The sequence below is a fragment of the Girardinichthys multiradiatus genome, chromosome 14, assembly GCF_021462225.1.
Source record: "Girardinichthys multiradiatus isolate DD_20200921_A chromosome 14, DD_fGirMul_XY1, whole genome shotgun sequence".
Lineage (NCBI taxonomy): Eukaryota > Metazoa > Chordata > Actinopteri > Cyprinodontiformes > Goodeidae > Girardinichthys > Girardinichthys multiradiatus.
In genome coordinates, this window is record NC_061807.1 from 36711429 (window position 1) to 36732728 (window position 21300).

General features: G+C 40.8%; 1 protein-coding gene across 1 annotated transcript; it reads right to left on the bottom strand.

Annotated features, from left to right (window-relative positions):
* Positions 1-12639: 12639 nt before the first annotated feature.
* LOC124880100 (obscurin-like) lies at positions 12640-21017 on the bottom strand. The gene is made up of 13 exons (XM_047385018.1): positions 20851-21017; positions 20602-20637; positions 19330-19629; positions 18633-18908; positions 18015-18314; positions 16803-17075; positions 15562-15861; positions 14673-14942; positions 14112-14354; positions 13901-14014; positions 13281-13319; positions 13128-13190; positions 12640-13029 (listed from the first exon to the last, which is right to left on the bottom strand). The coding sequence occupies exons 1-13, from the start codon at positions 20885-20887 to the stop codon at positions 12935-12937; spliced, it is 2346 nt and encodes a 781-aa protein (XP_047240974.1). The 5' UTR covers positions 20888-21017; the 3' UTR covers positions 12640-12934.
* Between the last annotated feature and the right edge of the window lie 283 nt (positions 21018-21300).

A 21300-nucleotide genomic window follows, 5' to 3' on the forward strand; every position in this document is an offset into this window, starting at 1 on the left:
ACACCCACATCGTTCACAGCCAGACACACAGCCTGTCTCCAGGTCTGACACGCCAGACACTCGGCCTGTCTCCAGATCTGACACGCCAGACACTCAGCCTGTCCTCAGGTCTGACACATCTGACACACAGCCTGCCTCCAGGTCTGACACACAGCCTGCCTCCAGGTCTGACACACAGCCTGCCTCCAGGTCTGACACAGCCTGCCTCCAGGTCTGACACACAGCCTGCCTCCAGGTCTGACACACAGCCTGCCTCCAGGTCTGACACACAGCCTGTCTCCAAGTCTGACACGCCAGACACTCGGCCTGTCTCCAGGTCTGACACGCCAGACACTCGGCCTGCCTCCAGGTCTGACACACAGCCTGCCTCCAGGTCTGACACACACCCTGTCTCCAGGTCTGACACGCCAGACACTCGGCCTGTCTCCAGGTCTGACACGCCAGACACTCGGCCTGTCTCCAGGTCTGACACACACCCTGTCTCCAGGTCTGACACGCCAGACACTCGGCCTGTCTCCAGGTCTGACACACACCCTGTCTCCAGGTCTGACACGCCAGACACTCGGCCTGTCTCCAGGTCTGACACGCCAGACACTCGGCCTGCCTCCAGGTCTGACACACAGCCTGCCTCCAGGTCTGACACACAGCCTGTCTCCAGGTCTGACACGCCAGACACTCGGCCTGCCTCCAGGTCTGACACACAGCCTGCCTCCAGGTCTGACACACAGCCTGTCTCCAGGTCTGACACGCCAGACACTCGGCCTGTCTCCAGGTCCTGACTGCCTGGGTTTCCGCCGCTGGCTTCTGAAACCTAAGAACGCCTGTCTCGCCCTAGGTGGATTGTTTCGTTTTGGACCCTGGTCGCTGTAACAGTATAGGTGATAGAAACCAGCCTTTATATCCGCCGGAAAAGGAGCCAGTTTTGGTTCAGAAACATGAATCCATTCCCCTGGTTTCACGCCCATCATATAAGTTAGAGTGCTGAAGAAGCATATTTCATACGGACTGCTTGCTTGAAATGCAAATCTCTTTTGAACTTTGCTGAATTTAATGCGGATACCCGAGTTCATTTTTTTGAAAAACAGTTCCATCTCTGTCTCGAGTTGAATAACGCTGTTATAGTAGCCACTTCTGATCCTTTGCGTATTGATCTCCACATCACCAACCTTCCTCCATTCATAGGCATCATAATCCGGTAAATTATGCCATGTATGAGGGTATGAAATCTCTGCTAATGCAACCATCCATTGGCCTTCTAAATCAATATGTTGAGCTAAATTTACACGGAAACTCGAACTGATATTATTTTTAAACACTTCCATGCTAGCGTTAGAGGGAAGGGTAAAGTAAAAGCCATCATCCTCTACCTGACGGTTCATGTTCATGATCCATCCAAATCTTTGAGTTTGTATACAGGAGGAGATCGGGGTATCCGCTCATACACTGTAAACACTTCATCCGTAAAACTCTGTTCGTATTTTTTGTCAAACACTCCACGGACCTTGGATATTCTGACAAGATCCCCTTGTTTAAACGTTGTCACTGAGTCCTTGCAATATCTGTTGGACTTGACATCATACAGATTCTGAAACACTTGAAAGGCATTTTCTGAGGTCACTTCAATAGGGCTCATTTTAATGCTGGAGTGGTAGGTATGGTTGTAGCTTCTAGCTAGGTTTTGCAGGACATCGACGTACCGCCGGGTGTTGTTAGCTGTAAAATATCTCCATATCCTTGTTTTTAATGTGCGGTTAAATCTCTTGACCACTGAAGCTTTTGCTTCACTCGCTGTCGCAAAATGTTCAATACCGTGTTTCTCCATTAAAACCTTAAATTTCTCGTTAACAAATTCTTTACCGGCATCAGTCTAAAGTTTTTTGGGGATCTGACTTTCTTTAAAAACTGATTCAAATGCCTTTACCACCTCAGCGTCTGTTTTCCTCTTCAAAACTCGTACATACGCCCTTTTTGAAAAGATGTCAATGATGGTTAATAAATAATTATAACCATCATTTTCCTTGGCCAGAGCTTGCATGTCACAGAGATCGGCTTGGAACTGTCTCAATGGTCTGGTGACAAAAACTCTGTTTCTCGGGAACTTTATTCTTGCAGGTTTATGTAGGGTATAAGAATCTTTTCCTGATAAAAAATCTTTAACTTTTTCAACCGCAACCTTCTTTCCCGTTTCATCTTGCATTATCCTCCTCAGCCTATCTACACCCCCAACACTTCCCGGATTTGAAGGGCTATAATATACTTTCTTCATCAGCTGTCTTGCTGCCATCTCTGCCTTATGCTCACTCTGACGATTACTTGTTAAATAATGAGAAAAAAACACACTGGAGGGTAGATTTATCCCTTTTTTTAAATTTTGTATTTAATAGTAAAAAGAAACAAAAATCAGATAAAATGCAGATTAATTCAGATGAATTCAAACACTACTAGCTTTTAAACACTTTTGGGAAAGGTTAATATGTTCCCACTTTAAATATATTTAATAGTAAAAAGAAAAGAAAAAGAAGAAAAATCATATAATGCAAATTAATTAAAGTACTGGAATACTAAAAATGATACAACAAGTCATCAAACGTGAGATCAGTTTGTCAGTCCGTAGCACTCTGAAACAGAGTTAAGTTGTTTGAGGTGTTTCTCTTCGACCATGCGATCATAAATGTGTGCTATTGCTATTGTAGTATGTTGATTTCTTAGGAGCATTCAATTCACAGGATGAATGCTGGTAGACGGTCACTGGGGTTTCGCACAGAACTGACGTACCTCTTGGCCGACCCGAGGTCTGATTTTCAATCATGGTTGTTGAAGTTGATGTTGGATCCTCATCATCGGTAGAGTATGTTATGATGGGAGTTCCGATAGGTATCTCAGATGAGGAAGCAGATGATATAGATGATGCAGTTGCTTGTTCATCATCTTGGCACGCGTTGCGTTTCTCCTCCGCTTGACGATTAACTCTCTTAACTCTAGCCATTGCTGAACGGGTGTTCTTTTCCAACGAATGCTGCATGTAAAGTGCAGAGTTTTATCCCTGTATTTAAATTAAACACTAAAGCATGCCCCATTGTTTTCATTGGGTTATTCAAGGTTTAACGAGGCTTACAAACACACCCCTCTATTTTTAATTGGTGCTGATGCCATACAGTTTCTGATAATACCATTTTTGTCTTGTTCTACTTATAACATACACATCCCTGTGTTTTAATTGGTTCATTTAAGGCCTTCCCTGTAACACCCTGAAACACACCCCTGTATTATAATTGGTTCATTTAAGGTATCGCCCCTAATGACGACAACCAATCAGCATCCACGGTTACGCCCCTTGGACACACGCCTCACACCACCTGTTCTCAATCCCCCATGACCCCCCCTTAAGGTCAAAGGTCACCTGTCAAAACGTTTGATTGAAGGGTGTATTTTAGTCTCTTCTGTCCTTTGTTCTCCTCTCACATCCTGCTGTATATGAATTGGTCTGTGCTCTTTGTTCCTGGCTGGTTCCTTGTTTTTGATCATTTTCACTCTGTTCTGCCCGCTTGCTAGACCAGTACTTTCTCTGTTTGCTTCGTTCCTGCAAGGAGTACACATGAAAGTTTTGGATTAATCATGTTCGTACCTGCAGTGCTTTCATTTTTGCTCTTTTGGAATCCTTAAAATAAAGTTGAAGACTGTTTTTGAAAAGCTGCATCCAGGACCTTGTCTGCATATTGGTCCACACCAAAACCGCATCATGACAGCCAAAAGGTGAAGTTTTCGATAAACCGGTCAGTTATGGTCACCTGTGGGCATGAACTGTGGTTCATGGCCGAAAGAACGAGATCCCGTATACCAGGGGCTTAAATGAACTTCCTCTGTAGGGTGGCCATGCATTCTCTTAGAGATAGGGTAAGGAGCTGGACTATCAAACCGCTGCTCCTCCACTTCGAGGGGAGTCCTTTGAGGTGGCTCTGGCATCTGTTTGAATTTCCCCTGTTCGCCTCCCTCTGGAGGTGTTACAGGCACGTCCCACTAGTAGAAGGCCCAGGGGGCAGCTTAGAACACGCTGGACCGACTATGTTTCTTGGCAGTCCTGGGAATGCCCTGGGCTTCCCCCAGAGTGTAGGTGTTTGGGGAGAGGAAAGTCTAGGCGTCTCTGCTTAGACTGCTGCCTTTGCAACCCCTTCCCGGATAAGCTGAGGACGACAAATATAACAATGACAAATATGATAAATATTGATTAAAGAGCAGTAGACATTCAGACAGCACTGAAAATTTTCACTCAACTATATCTGTAAAATAACAGTCAAATAAAGCTGTTCAAGAAAGACTTTTTTCATTACAGTGATTATCAATGTGCCATCCCACTTGGAATTTAATAATGCCAAAAATGAGCAGCAACTTTATTTCTCTTACATAGAGAAACCCTATATTTTGAGCTTAAAACAAATAGATTGAGGTTGTACAGCAGCAGCTGTGCTTCTGCAAAATAGAGAAGTGGTGGATGGAAATAAATTAAAAATACCATTCTCCTTTTTTCAGCGTATAGAACAGACTACAGTTTGAATGTTTAGCCACATGTTTGTAAACCTTATCTGGTGACAGATGTCATTTTGTAGAAAGCCTCTATCAGACATGCAATGCTGGCCAAAGACTTCCATCTGAAGTGCAAAGCTGGTAGATCCATACTCAGATAGATGCTGGTGTAATGAGTGTATCTTCATAATAATGTGCTTGAAAAATGTATCCCTGCTTTCACTGCTTCTAGGCTGGACATCTGCAACTCCCTCTATAATGGGACTGACCAGTCTCTTATTTGCCTTCTTCTGCTGATTCAGAATTCAGCTGCCCATCTGCTAACAAGGACAACGCAAACATGAACACATCAACCCGATTTTGGGTTTCCTCCATGCAGGACTTTATTATTAAATGAATGATGTTGTTGTCTTCTTTATAATTTTGCTCATTCAGTGTGCTGACAATAAGCACCACTGCCAGGATGAATAAAATGCCTTTGGTGTTTTTCCTGATATTGAATGCACCTGCCAGGTAATAAACAACTGTGTGTAGTCCCTAATCACTGAATCCCAGATTTGACGTACTTTCTTATTGCAAGCAGTATCTTCCTGTATGGATTTTTTACAAGTTTCAATAAAGATCGCCTTCAATTCCAGATGTCCAAATACTTTCTCCAAGTGTTTCCACTTGGCACATGTCCATTTTGATTGATAAGCAAAATGTCAGCAAAAATATTTATTTGAAAAGATACAAGCTTGACCACAAACTTGATGGTTAAAGTCAGAAGAGATGTAACTAGCTCTATAGAGTTTACATTATACATGGCATACCTGCCACATCACAGTTTTTATGGCTCTTATTCTTAAGGACCACAGCCTTGTATGTAAATTTCAATTTCATGTTCTTAAATTGCTAGCCTGTTATTGCTTAGTTTTAACAGCTATGCAATAACAGTGTTCTAAAACTTTCTTTAAAGGAAAGTGCACCAACTGATTTCAATGGATCCACAATGGTTTTGTCCAACACCCAACTTGCAGGCACAGAGCTACTTTAACGTCTGTCATGCAAATTCGTAAATCCACACTTGCATGATTACATCCAGTTTTGCTGGCCTGAATTTGGCATCTCAACCATACACAATACACCAATAGTCTATTATTCAAATAATTAACCAAATGTACTGTATATGTGTTTAAGAGATTAAAAGTTTGCTCAACCTTAGCTTCCTTAATAGTTGAATCCACATGCAGATAAATCAGTCATTTCCATCTAATCAGACCAGGAGCTCTTAAATTGGCCTTACCTGTCTTGATTTGTAGGGTTTTGAGTTTTGTTTTTGATCTTGCTCATGATTATTTATATTCTCCAGGTGGTGCTTTATTAATTTCTTAACTTATGTTTAGTTTCTTACTTATTCTTGTATTTTGTTTATGTTCTGCTACATCTGTAAGATTTTATTTGGTTAGATTGCTTTCATGGATCTCTGTTCAGTTCATTCATGTTTTACTTACCACTCCTTGCCATAATCAGCTTCATCTGGTCCATCTGCTTCACACAATAAGTTTTACTTCTTTAACCAGTGCCATCCACCTTATATACAGTCATATTCAAAAAATTTGAATATGTGTTCCAATGAGGATTGTTTGTCAGATTGAGTCAGTCAGTCAGTCATTTTCTACCATGTCTTCCATAGTGGGTCGCGGGGAAGCTGGTGCCTATCTACAGCAGTCTGTGGGCGGGAAGTGGAGCACACCCTGGACAGGTCGCAGAGCAACACAGACACACACAGGACAAACAATCACACACACACTCATTCACGCCTAAGGGCAATTCAAATTGAAAATCAATTAACTTTGGATTTTTGAAAATAATCTTTAAGCAGGTATTCAACATACCTTTCAAAAACCCCACATTTCAAGTATGTATCAAAAAGGCTTTTTTATTGGTCTGATGTAATATTCTAATCTTAAATGTGACTTTCTTTAGCTGTAAGAAGAAAATCCTTATAATTACCAGAAATAAAAGGCTTGAAAACATTATGTTAGGTATTAATTAGTCAAACTCAGAGGAAAGAAGTATGACACAGGGTCTCTGTTCTTCTTGCGCAAGAGGTAGGTCACACTCTGCAGTGCAAATCTACAAAGTGTTGGCACCCCTCTCTCTTTATTTATACATGCTGGTCACACACAGTTCAACAAACATTCAGGGTGTGTGTGTGTGTGTGTGTGTGTGTGTGTGTGCGTGGGGTCAGAAAGGTTAGGGTTCATGTGTCTTGATTTTAAACAGAGAGGGAGTGGGGACTTGGTACGAGCAGCCCCCAGATGTTGCTGATTGTAGCATAACTCACTCCTCCCCCCCATCTCCCTTTCTGTGGCATGTGGGAGGGAAAAGCACTTAGAGCAGACATGAGTGATAAACAATACAAAAGTTTTCAAACCCTAACACATTATTTTTTGTGCAGTTCATTTATATAATGTGTCTCACCTAATGAGCTAAGTTACTGAAATAAATGAATGACCTTTTCAACAATATTCTAATTTATTGAATGGGTCTGTACTCTGTTGTTTTGTCTGCTCCAGCCTGTCTATACTTGTGCCATGTTCATGCCTGCATCTGTTATTTTCCTTTTTGTTATTAATAAAACCTTTCAACAAGCTGCTTCCACCTGCCTGTCTGCATTTTGGGGTCCCGCTGCAAGAAACCTGACATTCCCTACACAGCCACATATGCTCTATTTGCAGTGAAAACATTAAAACACAGGCTGGTAATCCCCCAAAAACTACTGGAAATTTGAAAGAGCTCTTTCGTAACCAGAATACTTTTTCAACTCAGTGGAAAATAACTGAACAGATGTAAAGGGAGCAAACAAATAATATTCTCCTTTGGATTATAGAAAGGTCAATTGTTAAACAGAAAATAGAGAAAATAGAAATGTCTGCACCAGCTATCCTTTTTTTGTTTTTATGAGTTTTATACAGTTACTCTGTTTTTCTAAAATTATTTTTAAAATGTATTCACTCCCAGATTCTCTCATGGGAAAGTCATGAGAAAACAATGTACAGAAGGCATTTTAAACTGCTATTTTTGATACCAATATTTTTTACAAAGATAATTTACAATACATTTGAGGGAAGCAGGATTTATAAAGCAGTGAAATCTATACTTGTGTCTCTTTGCTCCAGTGGTCTGCTTCTGACATGTGCCTTTTTTCTGCACATGATTCATAAAGCATTTTGCACTATACAATACTATAATAATAATATACTAATACAATAATATACAACTGTGCCAACAGATGTGAGAAACTTGCTCCTATATCTGTTTCAGGTAAAAGTTTTTCTCTTTTCAGCTACAAGCTGATATAGAAATGATCAAATAAGTGATCATAGAGATGCACGGAATGTTTTACTTTTTTATTTTTATCAACAGAGAAGTCAAGGTCATTACCTCATGAGAAGTTCTCCAAACTTTAAGAACAGCATCTGAGTGAACGAACCAAGTGGGAAATATCTATAAAAACAAAATGACTAATATAACAGCTAATAACCCTGTCTATTCTCACATACATAACAAATGACAGTCTTTGATTTGATTTCTATTGTGGGGTGTTCACTGTGCAGTCATTCACTACTTCCTGCATCCCAATCTTTTGTTTTTCTGTGTTTGATTAAGTTAAAAATAAACATATATGGGTAGGCATTTTCCATTTGATGTATGTATAGTGTCTAATGTAAATGCAGACAAACAAAATGTTTGCTTGAAGAAACAATATTAATAAAACATACAAACATTTAGCACCTGGACATAGCTTTGTGCATCTGCCTCTAAGTTTCTTGACATAGGTGAAAGTGAGCAGAATTACAAAAAACTACGGCAACTACCAGAACTCACCAGTTTATTTTATTTGAATGTGGCGATCAGACAAGAATCCCTCTTTCTCTCTGAGTTGTTTGTGCCATTCTGTTTTAATCTTGTAGCTAACAACCTCCAAAGATCATACTACAACATGATTGATTCCATTTGTCTTAAGCATGCAGAGAAAGTAAATCAGCAAGTAAACATTGAACACATGGTAACTCTAGAACTAAAGACTAAAGGTAGCCACCTGTTACCGTCAGTGATAGAAAAAGATCACTGTTAAAAGAGAGCCATTAAAGTCACCACATGAACAAAGGAATTTCAATTTTACAAGTGTATGACATTGAGTCTCGAGAATTGATTGGAACCAGGACTAACATTGTGATTCTCCCAGAATTTCGATTACTAGTTTCGATACCTATTTCGACGACCGAGAGAAGAAGTCGGCAAACATTAATGAAGAATAATTCGCAGGAAGTCTACATAGACAAACATCAATAAAACTGGACTGATGAGGAAAAACTGATCAAAAGTGTAGGTAAGTGAATAGCCAGTGTTGGTTAAAAACAAGGAAGGAGCAGTAACTCTCAGCTTGTGGCTCTTCATTAAGGATTTACCAAAGAGTTTTTGATTGGCTAAATGTTAGCCGTCTGCTTTTCCTTTTTTTGCTGGTGGCGTTTAACAAGTCCTTAGATGGGTTTCTGCATGTTACCTTCTAAAATTTGTTGATGTTAAAAGTATAAAAAAATATACATAAAAAGATATATATGGAAACAACACATAGAGTCTACTAAACATATTACATCAGATAAAGTGTAAAACCTAAAAAACAGTTTTGATAGTTGGGTAGCAGAAGAAAAAAAATGTATTCATAAACTGTTCATTAATGATTTATTGTTGTCTGTACAAACGTATTAGAGAAAGAAATGGTTAAATGGACATTTACCAAAAAGGGAAAAATGCCATTATGCGTCACATCCAGCATTAACGTCTTGCATCTGTGCTTCACTTCAGAACAACAAAATTTTCCTGTGAATGAAGAAAGAATACAAATGTAACATAGAATAAACTAACAAGATAAATAAGCAAGATAAAATAAATTATATACAAAATCGAGGCACGTGACGTCGCCCGGGACGGCGGAGCCGGGATCCCACCCTGGAGCCAGGCCTGGGGTTCAGACTCGTCGGACAGCGCCTGGTGGCTGGGTTGCTCCTCGCGAGACCCGGCCGGGCCAAGCCCGAACGAGAGACACGAGAGCATCCCCCAGTGGGCCCACCACCTGCAGGGGGAACCGTGAGGAAGCGGTGCAAAGAGGATTGGGCGGCGGACGAAGGTGGAGACCTCGGCGACCCGATCCCCGGATGCTTAGGCTGGCTCTAGGGACGTGGAATGTCACCTTGCTGGGGGGAAAGGAGCCTGAGCTTGTGCGGGAGGTCGAGAGATATCGACTAGAAATAGTCGGGCTCGCCTCCACGCACAGCGTGGGCTCTGGAACCCATCTCCTCGAGAGGGGCTGGACTCTCTTCTACTCTGGAGTGGCCCATGGGGAGAGGCGGCGGGCTGGGGTGGGTTTGCTTGTCGCCCCCCAGCTCAGCCGTCTCGTGTTGGGGTTTACCCCAGTGGATTAGAGGGTCGCATCCCTGCGCCTTCAGGTTGGGGAGAGGTCTCTGACTATCATTTCAGCCTACGGGCCGAGTGGTAGTGCGGAGTACCCGGCCTTCTTGGCGTCCCTGTCGGGGGTGCTGGATAGTGCCCCTCCTGGGGACTCCATTATTCTGCTGGGGGACTTCAACGCCCACGTGGGAAACGACAATGACACCTGGGGAGGCGTGATCAGGAGGAATGGCCTCCCCGATCTGAATCCGAGCGGTGTTTTGTTATTGGACTTCTGTGCTAGTCATGGATTGTCCATAATGAACACCATGTTCAAACATAAGGGTGTCTATCAGTGCACGTGGCACCAGGATACCCTAGGCAGGAGGTCAATGATCGACTTTGTTGTCGTATCATCAGACCTTTGGCCGCATGTTTTGGACACTCGGGTGAAGAGAGGGGCTGAGCTGTCCACTGATCAACACCTGGTGGTGAGTTGGATCCGCTGGAGGAGGAGAAAGCCGGACAGGCTTGGCAGGCCCAAGCACATAGTGAGGGTCTGCTGGGAACGTCTGGCAGAGCCCTTGGCCAGGGATGTATTCAACTCCCACCTCCGGGAGAGCTTTGACCAGATTCGGGGGGATGTTGGAGACATAGAGTCCGAGTGGACCATGTTCTTAGCATCTATTGTCGATGCTGTCCGTAGCTGCGGCCATAAGGTCTGCGGTCCCTGTCGCGACGGCAATCCCCAAACCCGGTGGTGGACACCGGCAGTAAGGGACGCTGTCAAGCTGAAGAAGGAGTCCTATCGGCTGTGGTTGGCTTGTGGGACTTCTGAGGTGGCTGACAGGTACCGTGGGGCCAAGCGTGTCGCGGCCCAGGCGGTGGCAGAGGCAAAAACTCGGACCTGGGAGGAGTTCGGTGAGGCCATGGAGAAGGACTACCAGTTGGCCCCGAAGCGATTCTGGCAAACCGTCCGGCGCCTCAGGAGGGGGAAGCAGTGTTTCGCCAACACTGTTTACAGTGGGGGTGGGGAGCTGCTGACCTCGACTGGGGACATTATCGGCCGGTGGAAGGAATACTTCGAGGATCTCCTCAATACTGCCATCACACATTCCCTGGTGGAAACAGAGGCTGGGGACTCGGGGTTGGACTCATTCATCACCCAGGCTGAAGTCACTGAGGTGGTTGAAAAGCTCCGCGGTGGCAGGGCTTCGGGGTTGGATGAGATCCGCCCTGAGTACCTCAAGTCTTTGGATGTTGTGGGGCTGTCATGGTTGACACGCCTCTTCAACATTGGGTGGCGGATGGGGACAGTGCCTTTGGATTGGCAGACTGGGCTGGTGGTCCCCCTACATAAGAAGGGTTACCGGAGGGTGTGTTCCAACTACAGGGGATCACACTCCTCAGCCTCCCTGGTAAGGCCTACGCCAGGGTATTGGAGAGGAGAGTCCGGCCGATAGTCGGACCCCGGCTTCAGGAGGAGCAGTGTGGTTTTCGTCCCAGCTCTATACCCTCTACAGGGTACTCGAGGGTTCGTGGAAGTTTGCCCAACCGATCCACATGTTTTTTGTGGACCTGAAGAAAGCATTTGACTGTGTCCCTCGTGATGCCCTGTGGGGGGTGCTCCAGGAGTATGGAATCGGGGGCCCTTTACTAGCGGAGCAGAAGTTCGGTTCACGTTGCCGGCACTAAGTCGGACCTGTTCCCGGTGCATGTTGGACTCCGGCAGGGCTGCCCTTTGTCACCAGTCCTGTTCATAACTTTTATGGACAGGATTTCTAGGCGCAGCCAAGGGCCGGAGGGGGTCTGGTTTGGGGACCAGAGGATTTCGTCTCTTCTTTTTGCAGATGACGTGGTCCGGCTGGCCCCCTCTAGCCAAGACCTACAGCATGCACTGGGGCGGTTCGCAGCCGAGTGTGAAGCAGGTGGGATGAAGATCAGCTCCTCCAAGTCCGAGGCCATGGTTCTCGACTGGAAAAGGGTGGCTTGTCCTCTTCAGGTTGGAGGGGAGTTCCTGCCTCAAGTGGAGGAGTTTAAGTATCTCGGGGTCTTGTTCACGAGTGAGGGAAGAATGGAGCGGGAGATCCACAGACAGATCGGTGCGGCTGCCACAGTAATGTCGATGTGCCGCTCTGTTGTGGTGAAGAGAGAGCTGAGCCGAAAAGCGACGCTCTCGATTTACCGGTCGGTCTATGTTCCTACCCTCACCTATGGCCATGAACTTTGAGTCATGACCGAAAGAACGAGATCCCGGATACAAGCGGCGGAAATGAGCTTCCTCCGTAGGGTGGCCGGGCACTCCCTTAGAGATAGGGTGAGGAGCTCGGCCATCCGGGAGGAGCTCGGAGTAGAGCCGCTACTCCTCCACATCGAGATGAGCCAGTTGAGGTGACTCGGGCATCTATACCGGATGCCTCCTGGACACCTTCCTCGGGAGGTGTTCCAGGCACGTCCCACCGGGAGGAGGCCCAGAGGACGGCCCAGGACACGCTGGAGGGACTATGTCTCTCGGCTGGCCTGGGAACGCCTTGGGCTCCCCCCAGAGGAGCTGGAGGAGGTGTCTGGGTAGAGGAACGTCAGGGCGTCTCTGCTGAGTCTGCTGCCCCCACGACCTGGTCCCGGATAAAGCGGAAGACGACGAGTATGAGTACGAGTACGAAATAAATTATAAATGCAAAATTTGAAACAATTATTTATTTCCTTTTTCCAAGTCATCAGAAAGCATGTTTTTACCCCCAAAAAGACAAACATGATGATGAAAAATATTTGCACTGTAGAAACTGTAGAAAGCATTTTGTAGAGATCAGGTATACGCTCACAATTTAAACACGTTTATACAAGTTTTGTAGCACATTATAAAAAAAAAAACAGATAATGAAATGTAAGAAATGAAAACACCAATACAGAGCAGGATATGTGTTGACGATCTGCAACCTGCAGCATTCTTCAGCAATACTTGATCTAAGGAGAGATTTTATGGTAAGCACTGAATGTTGCTGCTGACTGTTCCAGCCGCTCCTGTCTTCACATGAGAGTAAATGGTGACCGTCTCTGGTCCATCCTGCCTCCCTGATAGGATGCACACACAAAACAATACCTCACCTTTTCAAGTCTAAACTTTTATAAACAATCTTATTATACACACTACATGTGTTGGTCAAACCTACTCTTATTTTCAAAATGTTTAAAATCAACGTGAGCATAAGTGACATGCTGACATTCATGTAGACCTGAAAAACATGAAGAGGTATTTGTTATTTTCTTGTAATCACTCTGAAAACAGCCATTTCGTTTGTATTGCATCAAAGCGTAAACTCTACCATTTCCAGGGTCTTCAGAGGGTCTCAGGCTAGCAGAGTCTACAGTTAACAAAGAATCATTTTGTCACAACTGTACCTCACACCTCATAATAGAAAATAAAACAGTAAAACTACAGTTTATGTGTTTGATTTTACTTTTTACCTTGAAGTAGCCAACAGTTTATTCAACTGACTTGAAATCAGTACAATGGGTGTGTTTAAAATCCATTTTTAACTTAAAGTCAATAGAAGTACAAAGCTTACTTGGACTTGTACAAACTGATGATACTGATCAGTTAAAAGACAAATAATTTTAAGGAAACTGCATTTAATACTATCTATCTGATTAAACAAATGTTTTTCGGTGATTTACCTACTGTGCTCTCTGAATTGAAAAACCTAAAATATATAAAGTAATGACAAACGTTCTAATTAATATGATTAAGATAATGAAAGAAGTGAAAGAACATACAAGTCATATTGACCTGTGGCAGCATGGATGTGAAAAGAGATTTGTGTATTCATGATTGTTTCAAGGATTTTTTTGTGCTGCTTCAAGATATCAGAATATCCAACCGTATGTCAGCATAAATGTAATGACTCTAATAAACTAATACAGCCTAAGAAAAAGAAGTTTTTACCTCTGGACTGCTTGTAGCGACACAGAAGGAGCAGGAGAATAACTAGGACCACTCCACTGACTGGTCCAAAAACCAACGACAAAGGAAGTGAAGAGCTTCCAGGTCTGGATGCAGCTGTTGTTATGACAAATTAGTTTTAATGTTAACATTACACAGATAAAACATTTCGTTTTCCAAATAATAAAATATATTAAACACTAACTCTGCTAACCTTGAACTGCCATCCAGCTCTGTGGTGAAACCTTTCCTGAATGTTCACACTTGTAAAAACCTTCATCTGACTGATACACTGCAGAGATGTTCAGCTCCCCTCTGCTGTCATTTTGTACCATTTTGTCATTGTGATAGAAAATCACATTAGAAACTGTGTTTTGTCCTCTCAGTCTGCAGCTCAGACTGACAGAAGCTCTCTCAGTCACAGGATAGATGGGGCTCACCAGGAGAAGATCTCCATCTGTAAAACAGTCAGAATATTATGTTTCAGTCACAAAACAACTGCTGGACACCTTGAGAGAAGGTTCAGGTAAAGTAGGTGTGAACTAAGACATAAAATAAGGTCTGCCGTTGAAAGTATTATCTTGTTTCTTTATGCTAGTATAACTGAGCTCTTATTGGCTAAATCTGCAGACCAAGAAGAACGTTGACACCATGACCATCAGTCAACAACAAACAGTCATTCAGTACCTTGTTTCTAAAACATGGAGCAATAAATTGTCTTTGATGAGAATGTATTTTTTAAATATTTTAATAAAAGATTTATAAAATGGCATACTGTGTACTGTGGTGTTGACTGCATTGCTGAACTCTCCTGATCCAGACTCACACCAGTACACTGCTTTACAGTACCAGTCACTGTTTATGGTACATGAGGATGCAGTCATTTTCCCCCAGTCAGAGCAGTAGGACAGATCTGACCAGACATCTGTAAACCTCCTCACTCTCCACTCAGCAGAGTTTACTCCACAGTTCAGGGTTACAGACTCAGAGGTGAAGTGTTGCTCTCTGTCAGGACTCACTGTGAGAGACGATGCAGGATGAGACTCTGAAATACAGAATGAAACTCAAGCAGACCAAAAAACACCCACATTCTGATATTCCCTCCATCTACTTTTTTTTGTCAAATATCAGATTAAAACATTCCATATGGAACAACTTCTTTCCTTCTAATAATAATTTTCATAGTTATTTTAGTATAAATTGCATTTGTTATATTCTGTCTTTTAAAAACAAATTAGTGATGCTTTGTTTTTCGGTATTCCACTGCTTCACTTCATCAGTATCCATTTCTTAACTTTGAGAGCTCTCCCAACTTTCTCTGTTTAGCCATTATGTTTCAGTGTAATTCCGTAAAAGTATTTTCAGAAAGTAAAACATTTCAATATCCCACTGATACTTTATCATGCAATTGTTATAATTTTGTGAAGATTCCCAACCTTATTGTATTGATTGTGGTTCTGATCCTTGATAGAGTCAAGAATCTCAAAATTAAGACAAATAAGTAATTATAAGCCCTGATTAAATTAAAGCAACTCTGAGCAGCTTCCCGTCGAGTAAAAAATGCAGAAGTCTATTTCATACCAAAATAAGTAAAGCATAAAAAGACCAAAACTGCTAAATTATTAAACGGAACTACCAAAAAACATGACAGATACAGAACTGACCTGCAGACCAGACAAACTTTGGTTCACTGTAATCAGTTAAATACTCTGGGTTTCCTCTTCCAGCTCTACATGAATATGCTGCTGTGTGTCTCTGTCCTTGAATGATGTAGGAGTCCTCTACAGTCACATTGATGCTGTCAGGCAGCAGATCATATCTGTAGAAGCTGTTAGATGGATCAGGAACAGTTTTATACCAGTAGAACCTCCATCCTGCTGATGGATGTTTAACCTCACAGCTCAGAGTTACTGAGGCTCCAGGACTCAGCCATGATGGAGACACAGCCAGGACAGACTGTGGTGCTGTAGGGCAGAAGCATATTATTTCCAATTGGGAAAACATCTGCTATAGTGTGTTAGATCTGAGAAAACTCTTCACAGAATATAAAAACCAATGACCACACTGTTAACAACATGAGGTAATTATGGGATAAATTGCAGTATTACTCTTTGCAGCTGATACTTTGTAACTACTTTTGCAAGACTTCATAATGGCTTTATGTTTTTAAGAATTGTTTCTGATAAGTTCTACAAAATGTGAAAACATTTGTGAGGATCTTTGTTTTTCCCCGTATTCTCAAGAAAACAGATAACAGGTTAAATGATGGAACCATGTTTTTATAAACCGTCAGAAACAAAGCTGCTCTAAATGCTGTTTGATTGTGAGGCAGGTCTGCTCTTGCTGCGTGTTGAGGGTCTTTTTTGCTGTATAATAGTTTTTTAGGAACATTTGACCACAACAATTAATGTTTGGTCTATCCACTGTGAACTGCTGGACTAAATCTTGTGGAAGATGTTTAAAGAATAGTAAGCTGGGAACAGAGGGTCCATCAACAAACTGGACCTTAAGAATAGGATGTCATCAAAGTTCATGTAACACGTTTGGCAATATAATGTATATAAATGGCAGCCGAGATGTTAAAACCAGAAGATTCCTGGAAGAACATAAGATCTAAGTTTACAGAAGAACATGCCTAGATTTTCTAGATCTACTGTCATTTTGCTGGGAAAGAGTAATCCTAATTAAAACGAAGATTTTAAAACACTTACAAAATTAGAGCATGGCTAAGTTATTGAGAATTTATCAAGTTTCATCAAATCTATTGCAATATTAAGTTTTCAGCTCATAAAACAGAAAACTGAAGAAATCCTAAATCTGTCTATTCTTAATATAAATAACATGAAAAATAATATAGATGATATTTTTCTTTAAACTGATTGAAAAGCGATGTATATGAACTTACTCTGTATGGTGATGTTGACTGCATTGCTGAACTGTCCTGTTTCAGACTCACACCAGTACACTGCTCTGTGGGACCTGTGGCTTTTAATGGTGCATGAGGATCCAGTCATTGTCCCCCAGTTGGAACAGTAAGATAGATCAGTTTTATTTCCAGGTAGTTCAAACCTCACTCTCCACTTAACAGAGTTTCCCTGACAATTTAAATTGACATTATCTATATTGAAATGTTTTTCTTTGTGAGGACTAATGCTGAGAGATGCTGCTGGATGAGAATCTGAAATTTAGGAAATAAGGACACACAAAAAAAAAAGTAAAACCAATGAAAATATCACAATTAGTTAAATAATTTTACTGGAGATTACTTCTTCCTGTCCAACATGCAGTGCTAAAGTAAATTTTAATCATAAACCTTTTTTTAACTTTTTAAATCATAGCATTTTTTGCTATGTTCAAACTGCAAGTAAGCCTAAAAAAACAGCTAAAATGATTGTTGATATTTTTTTTCATATTAAATAAGAAAAATACTTTTCAATTATTTTACCATATATACATTACTAGTCAAACGTTTTAGATACACTTTCTCACTTAATGGGTCTCTTTATTTTCCTGACTGTATAAATTGTAGTTTCTCACCAAGGGCAACAAAGCTATGAATGAACACACACGGGATTATATAATAAACAAAACTTGTGAAATAACTCTTCACAATTTTAGATTTTAGATTCTTCAAAGTAGCCACCCTTTGGTTTAATTACTGCTTTGCTCTCTTAGAATTATCTCCATGTGCTTCATGAGGTGGTCACCTGAAATAGTTTCCCAAAGAGAAGAACTTAAAAGAACTTCCCAGAGATTCATTGAGAGACGACCATAGGTTAATATTTCAGTCATCACAGCAAAGGGCAACTACTTTAAGGATTCTAAAATACAAAATATATTTAAAAGTTTTTTTTTACAAGTTTTTGTTTGCTACATAATTCCATATGTGTTCATTCACAGTTTTGATGCCTTGAGTGAGAGTCTACGTACAATGTAAATAGTCATAAACACAAAAAAAAAAACATTAAATGAAAAAGGGGTTCTAAAACATTTGACCGGTAGTGTATATAGCATGAATCAAATTATTTGTCAGAATAATGTTTGTTGTCAAGATGGTGTTTGGTAATGACATCAGGAGCTAAGAAGATAAAATCCGTGTTGACTGAAGATAACTGACCTCTGGACCAAGCAAACTTTGGTTCACTGTAATCAGTTGAATACTCTGGGTTTCTTCTTGTAGCTCTACATGCATATCCTGCTGTGTGTTTCTGTCCATGAATGATGTAGGCGTCCTGTACAGTCCCACTGATGCTATCAGGTAAAACCTCGTATTTGTACTTTCTGTGTGAAGGATCAGGGACAGCCTTAAACCAGTAGAACCTCCATTCAGCAGATGGAGGACCAACTTTACAGCTTAGAGTTACTGAGGCTCCAGGACTCAGCCATGATGGAGACACAGTTAGGACAGACTCTGGCTCTGTTGGACAAAGACATTTTATTTTTTGTAGATAAAACATCTGCTATAATGTGTTAGACCTGAGTAGCATTTCTAAAATCATCAAAGATAATAATAGCTTGATAATAATACCTCCGACAATGAACATAAAATGTTTTTCTAACACACAACACTCACAGTATTGTAGTCCTTGGATGCTACTTTTGCTAAAAAGAAACAACCATTGGATCTAAGTAGGCTCTGTATTTCCTTAGCATACTAACAAAAGCAAACAGAAAAAAAAGCTGAAGTAAAATCTATTCCTTTTGCAATTGCATGGGGAACTGTTTATTAACATACTGTGTAAAGTGACGTTGACTGCATTGCTAAAATCTCCTGATCCAGACTCACACCAGTACACTGCATTACTGGACCAGGACCTGTTAACAGTACATGAGGATCCAGTCATTGTCCCCCAACTGGAGCAGTCTGTTAAATATGTTGAATATCCAGTTATTTCAAACTTTCTCACTCTCCACCCAGCAAGGTTTCCCTGACAGTTCATCTGGACAAAATCTAAGGTGAAAAGTTTTTCTCTGTCAGGTCTCACTGTGAGAGAAGCTTCTGGATGAGAATCTGAAATGTATGAAATAAGGAGACAGACAAAAACAATCTAGGTAAGAGCAGTGAAAGTGCCACATTTTACAAATCATTTACAGTATTTTTAATGTTTCTTTCTATTGATATTATTTCAAACAATTATAATTTTGAGAATTAATTACAGATAAACTTGGTGATTTAAAATAAAGATATAATGTAAAAAACTCATTCCTGACTTTAAAAAATTTGAATATTTAAAATATAAAAAAATCTACATTTATTTAAAGGCATTTTGACTACTTTTTACACGGTACAATTTCTTTAAGGAAAACAAAACTCCTTTATTACTTTTTGATACGACTTGCATAAACCATACAAAACAGTATCTATGACAATGAATATCTGTTGTCAAGACTCCCCAAATATTTGTTTATTTGACTTGGAGAAACACACTGACCTGCAGACCAGACAAACTTTGGTTCACTGTAATCAGTTAAATATTCTGGGTTTCCTCTTCCAGCTCTACATGCATATCCTGCTGTGTGTCTCTGTCCATAGATGATGTAGAAGTCCTCTACAATCCCATTGATGCTATCAGGCAGCAGCTTATATTTATAGTTCTTGCTCAGTAAATCAGGAACAGCTTCATACCAGTAGAACACCCAACCTGGAGATGGAGCTTTAACCCTACAGCTTAGATTGACTGAGGCTCCAGGACTCAGCCATGATGGAGACACAGTCAGGAGAGGAAGCCATGCTGTTTGAAAAAGAGATTTTTCTTTTTTTTGTTGTATTTTCACATTTTATCTTCAGACCTCAAACTTTATTATTTCATGCATGTTTATAGATCATGCCACAATAGCAGATAACTGTTAAGTGGAAGGAAAATGCGAAATGTAATTTTAATTGTTTTGACAAATAAAAGTCCGATGTGTGACAGGCAGTGGATATGTATCTAACTCCTTTATTGTCAAATCCCTTAAATACAATCCAGTCCAACCAGTTGCTTTAAGCAGTAGTTGGGGAGGCGGATGTCCTGTGGGTAACAGGTTTTGCAGACTTCCTGCACTGCATGCAGCATATTATGTAACTTCCTGTTTAGCTTGTTGGAGTTGGTGAATTTGGTTGCTTTCGTGGATCTTAACCTAATTTACATTTACAGTGACACTTCTCAATTATAAGAACCTAAACACATAAAGCACACTTTGCTCTCCTGAAAAACCTATAGAAAAAATTGAAAAGCCTTGTGGCATTAAGTCCCATCATCTAATATTACTTGAAACTATTTGCTAAGGATAATAATAAATAAAGTGTACAGACACACCGCAAAACAATTGCAATTGCAGCAAAGGTTGCTTTCATAGATCATTGAGTCAAGGAGGCTGAATTCAAATCCATGGAAAACCTTTAAGATTTTCTTTTGTAAAATAAAACTTTCAAAAACCATGTATCATTTCTGTTTTTGACCAATTTTTGTTTTACTTTGTGCTGATCTACCAAACAAAATAAATGTTACTTTGTTTTTCAAATGCAAGAAATTGTGTGAATCTTCTAGGGTATGAATCACTTTGCAAGGTACAGTAACTAGGGATTAGCAAGCTCCTCATATGGCTGTTTAATTTTACTGATAAAACAATAAATATCAAAGGCAGATTTAACTCTGTGAAAATCAGCTTATAATAACTGACTGAGGGAAGAAAACAGAAAATATAAAATACAGTTTAGTTACCTTGAATGTCTCCACAGCAAAGCAGTAAACTAAGAACTTAAACAGAAATGGACACAAAAATTGTATTAATTCATAGTGAAAAAAAGCAATTATCAAAATTAAATGTTAAATGAAGCAATTAATCCCCAATGTGAAGCAAATTATACAACTAAGGAAAATTGCTCTTTTTTAATTTTGCCATTCTATTCATCTGCTTTTAAACATTCTCCTTTATCTGCACTATTCGAACAAAGAAAGCAATGTACTTACATGGTAAGGGCAGCACACAGAGCAAAGTGTGGCCCATACTGACAATCGCCTTCAGAGAAATATTTCCACTTTGAGAAAAGAGACAGGCTGAAGAGAAACTGTGAATTCAGGATGATCAGGAGTTTTCCAGTCAGATTTGTTAACATATTCTGTTTACTTCTTTTCAGTTCTTTGACAATACCTCTGCAGGGGATTTCATCTGCAGACCCCTCTTACACTTCCTCCTTCCGCACTTCCTGTCCAATATCTACAAAGTGCAAAGAAACTCTTTTTGTACATTCACTCATAATGTGTCCTATTCTTGAAATCCTTGCAAATACCATTTGTAGATAGTTTATATGTGGCATCTGGTAATAATTTATTGAACTGTTACAAAGCCTGTGTGAAAAGACAGGTTTTATCAATAGTTTGCCTGAACAAGCTGCAGAAACTTGTTTTGGTGCATAACAA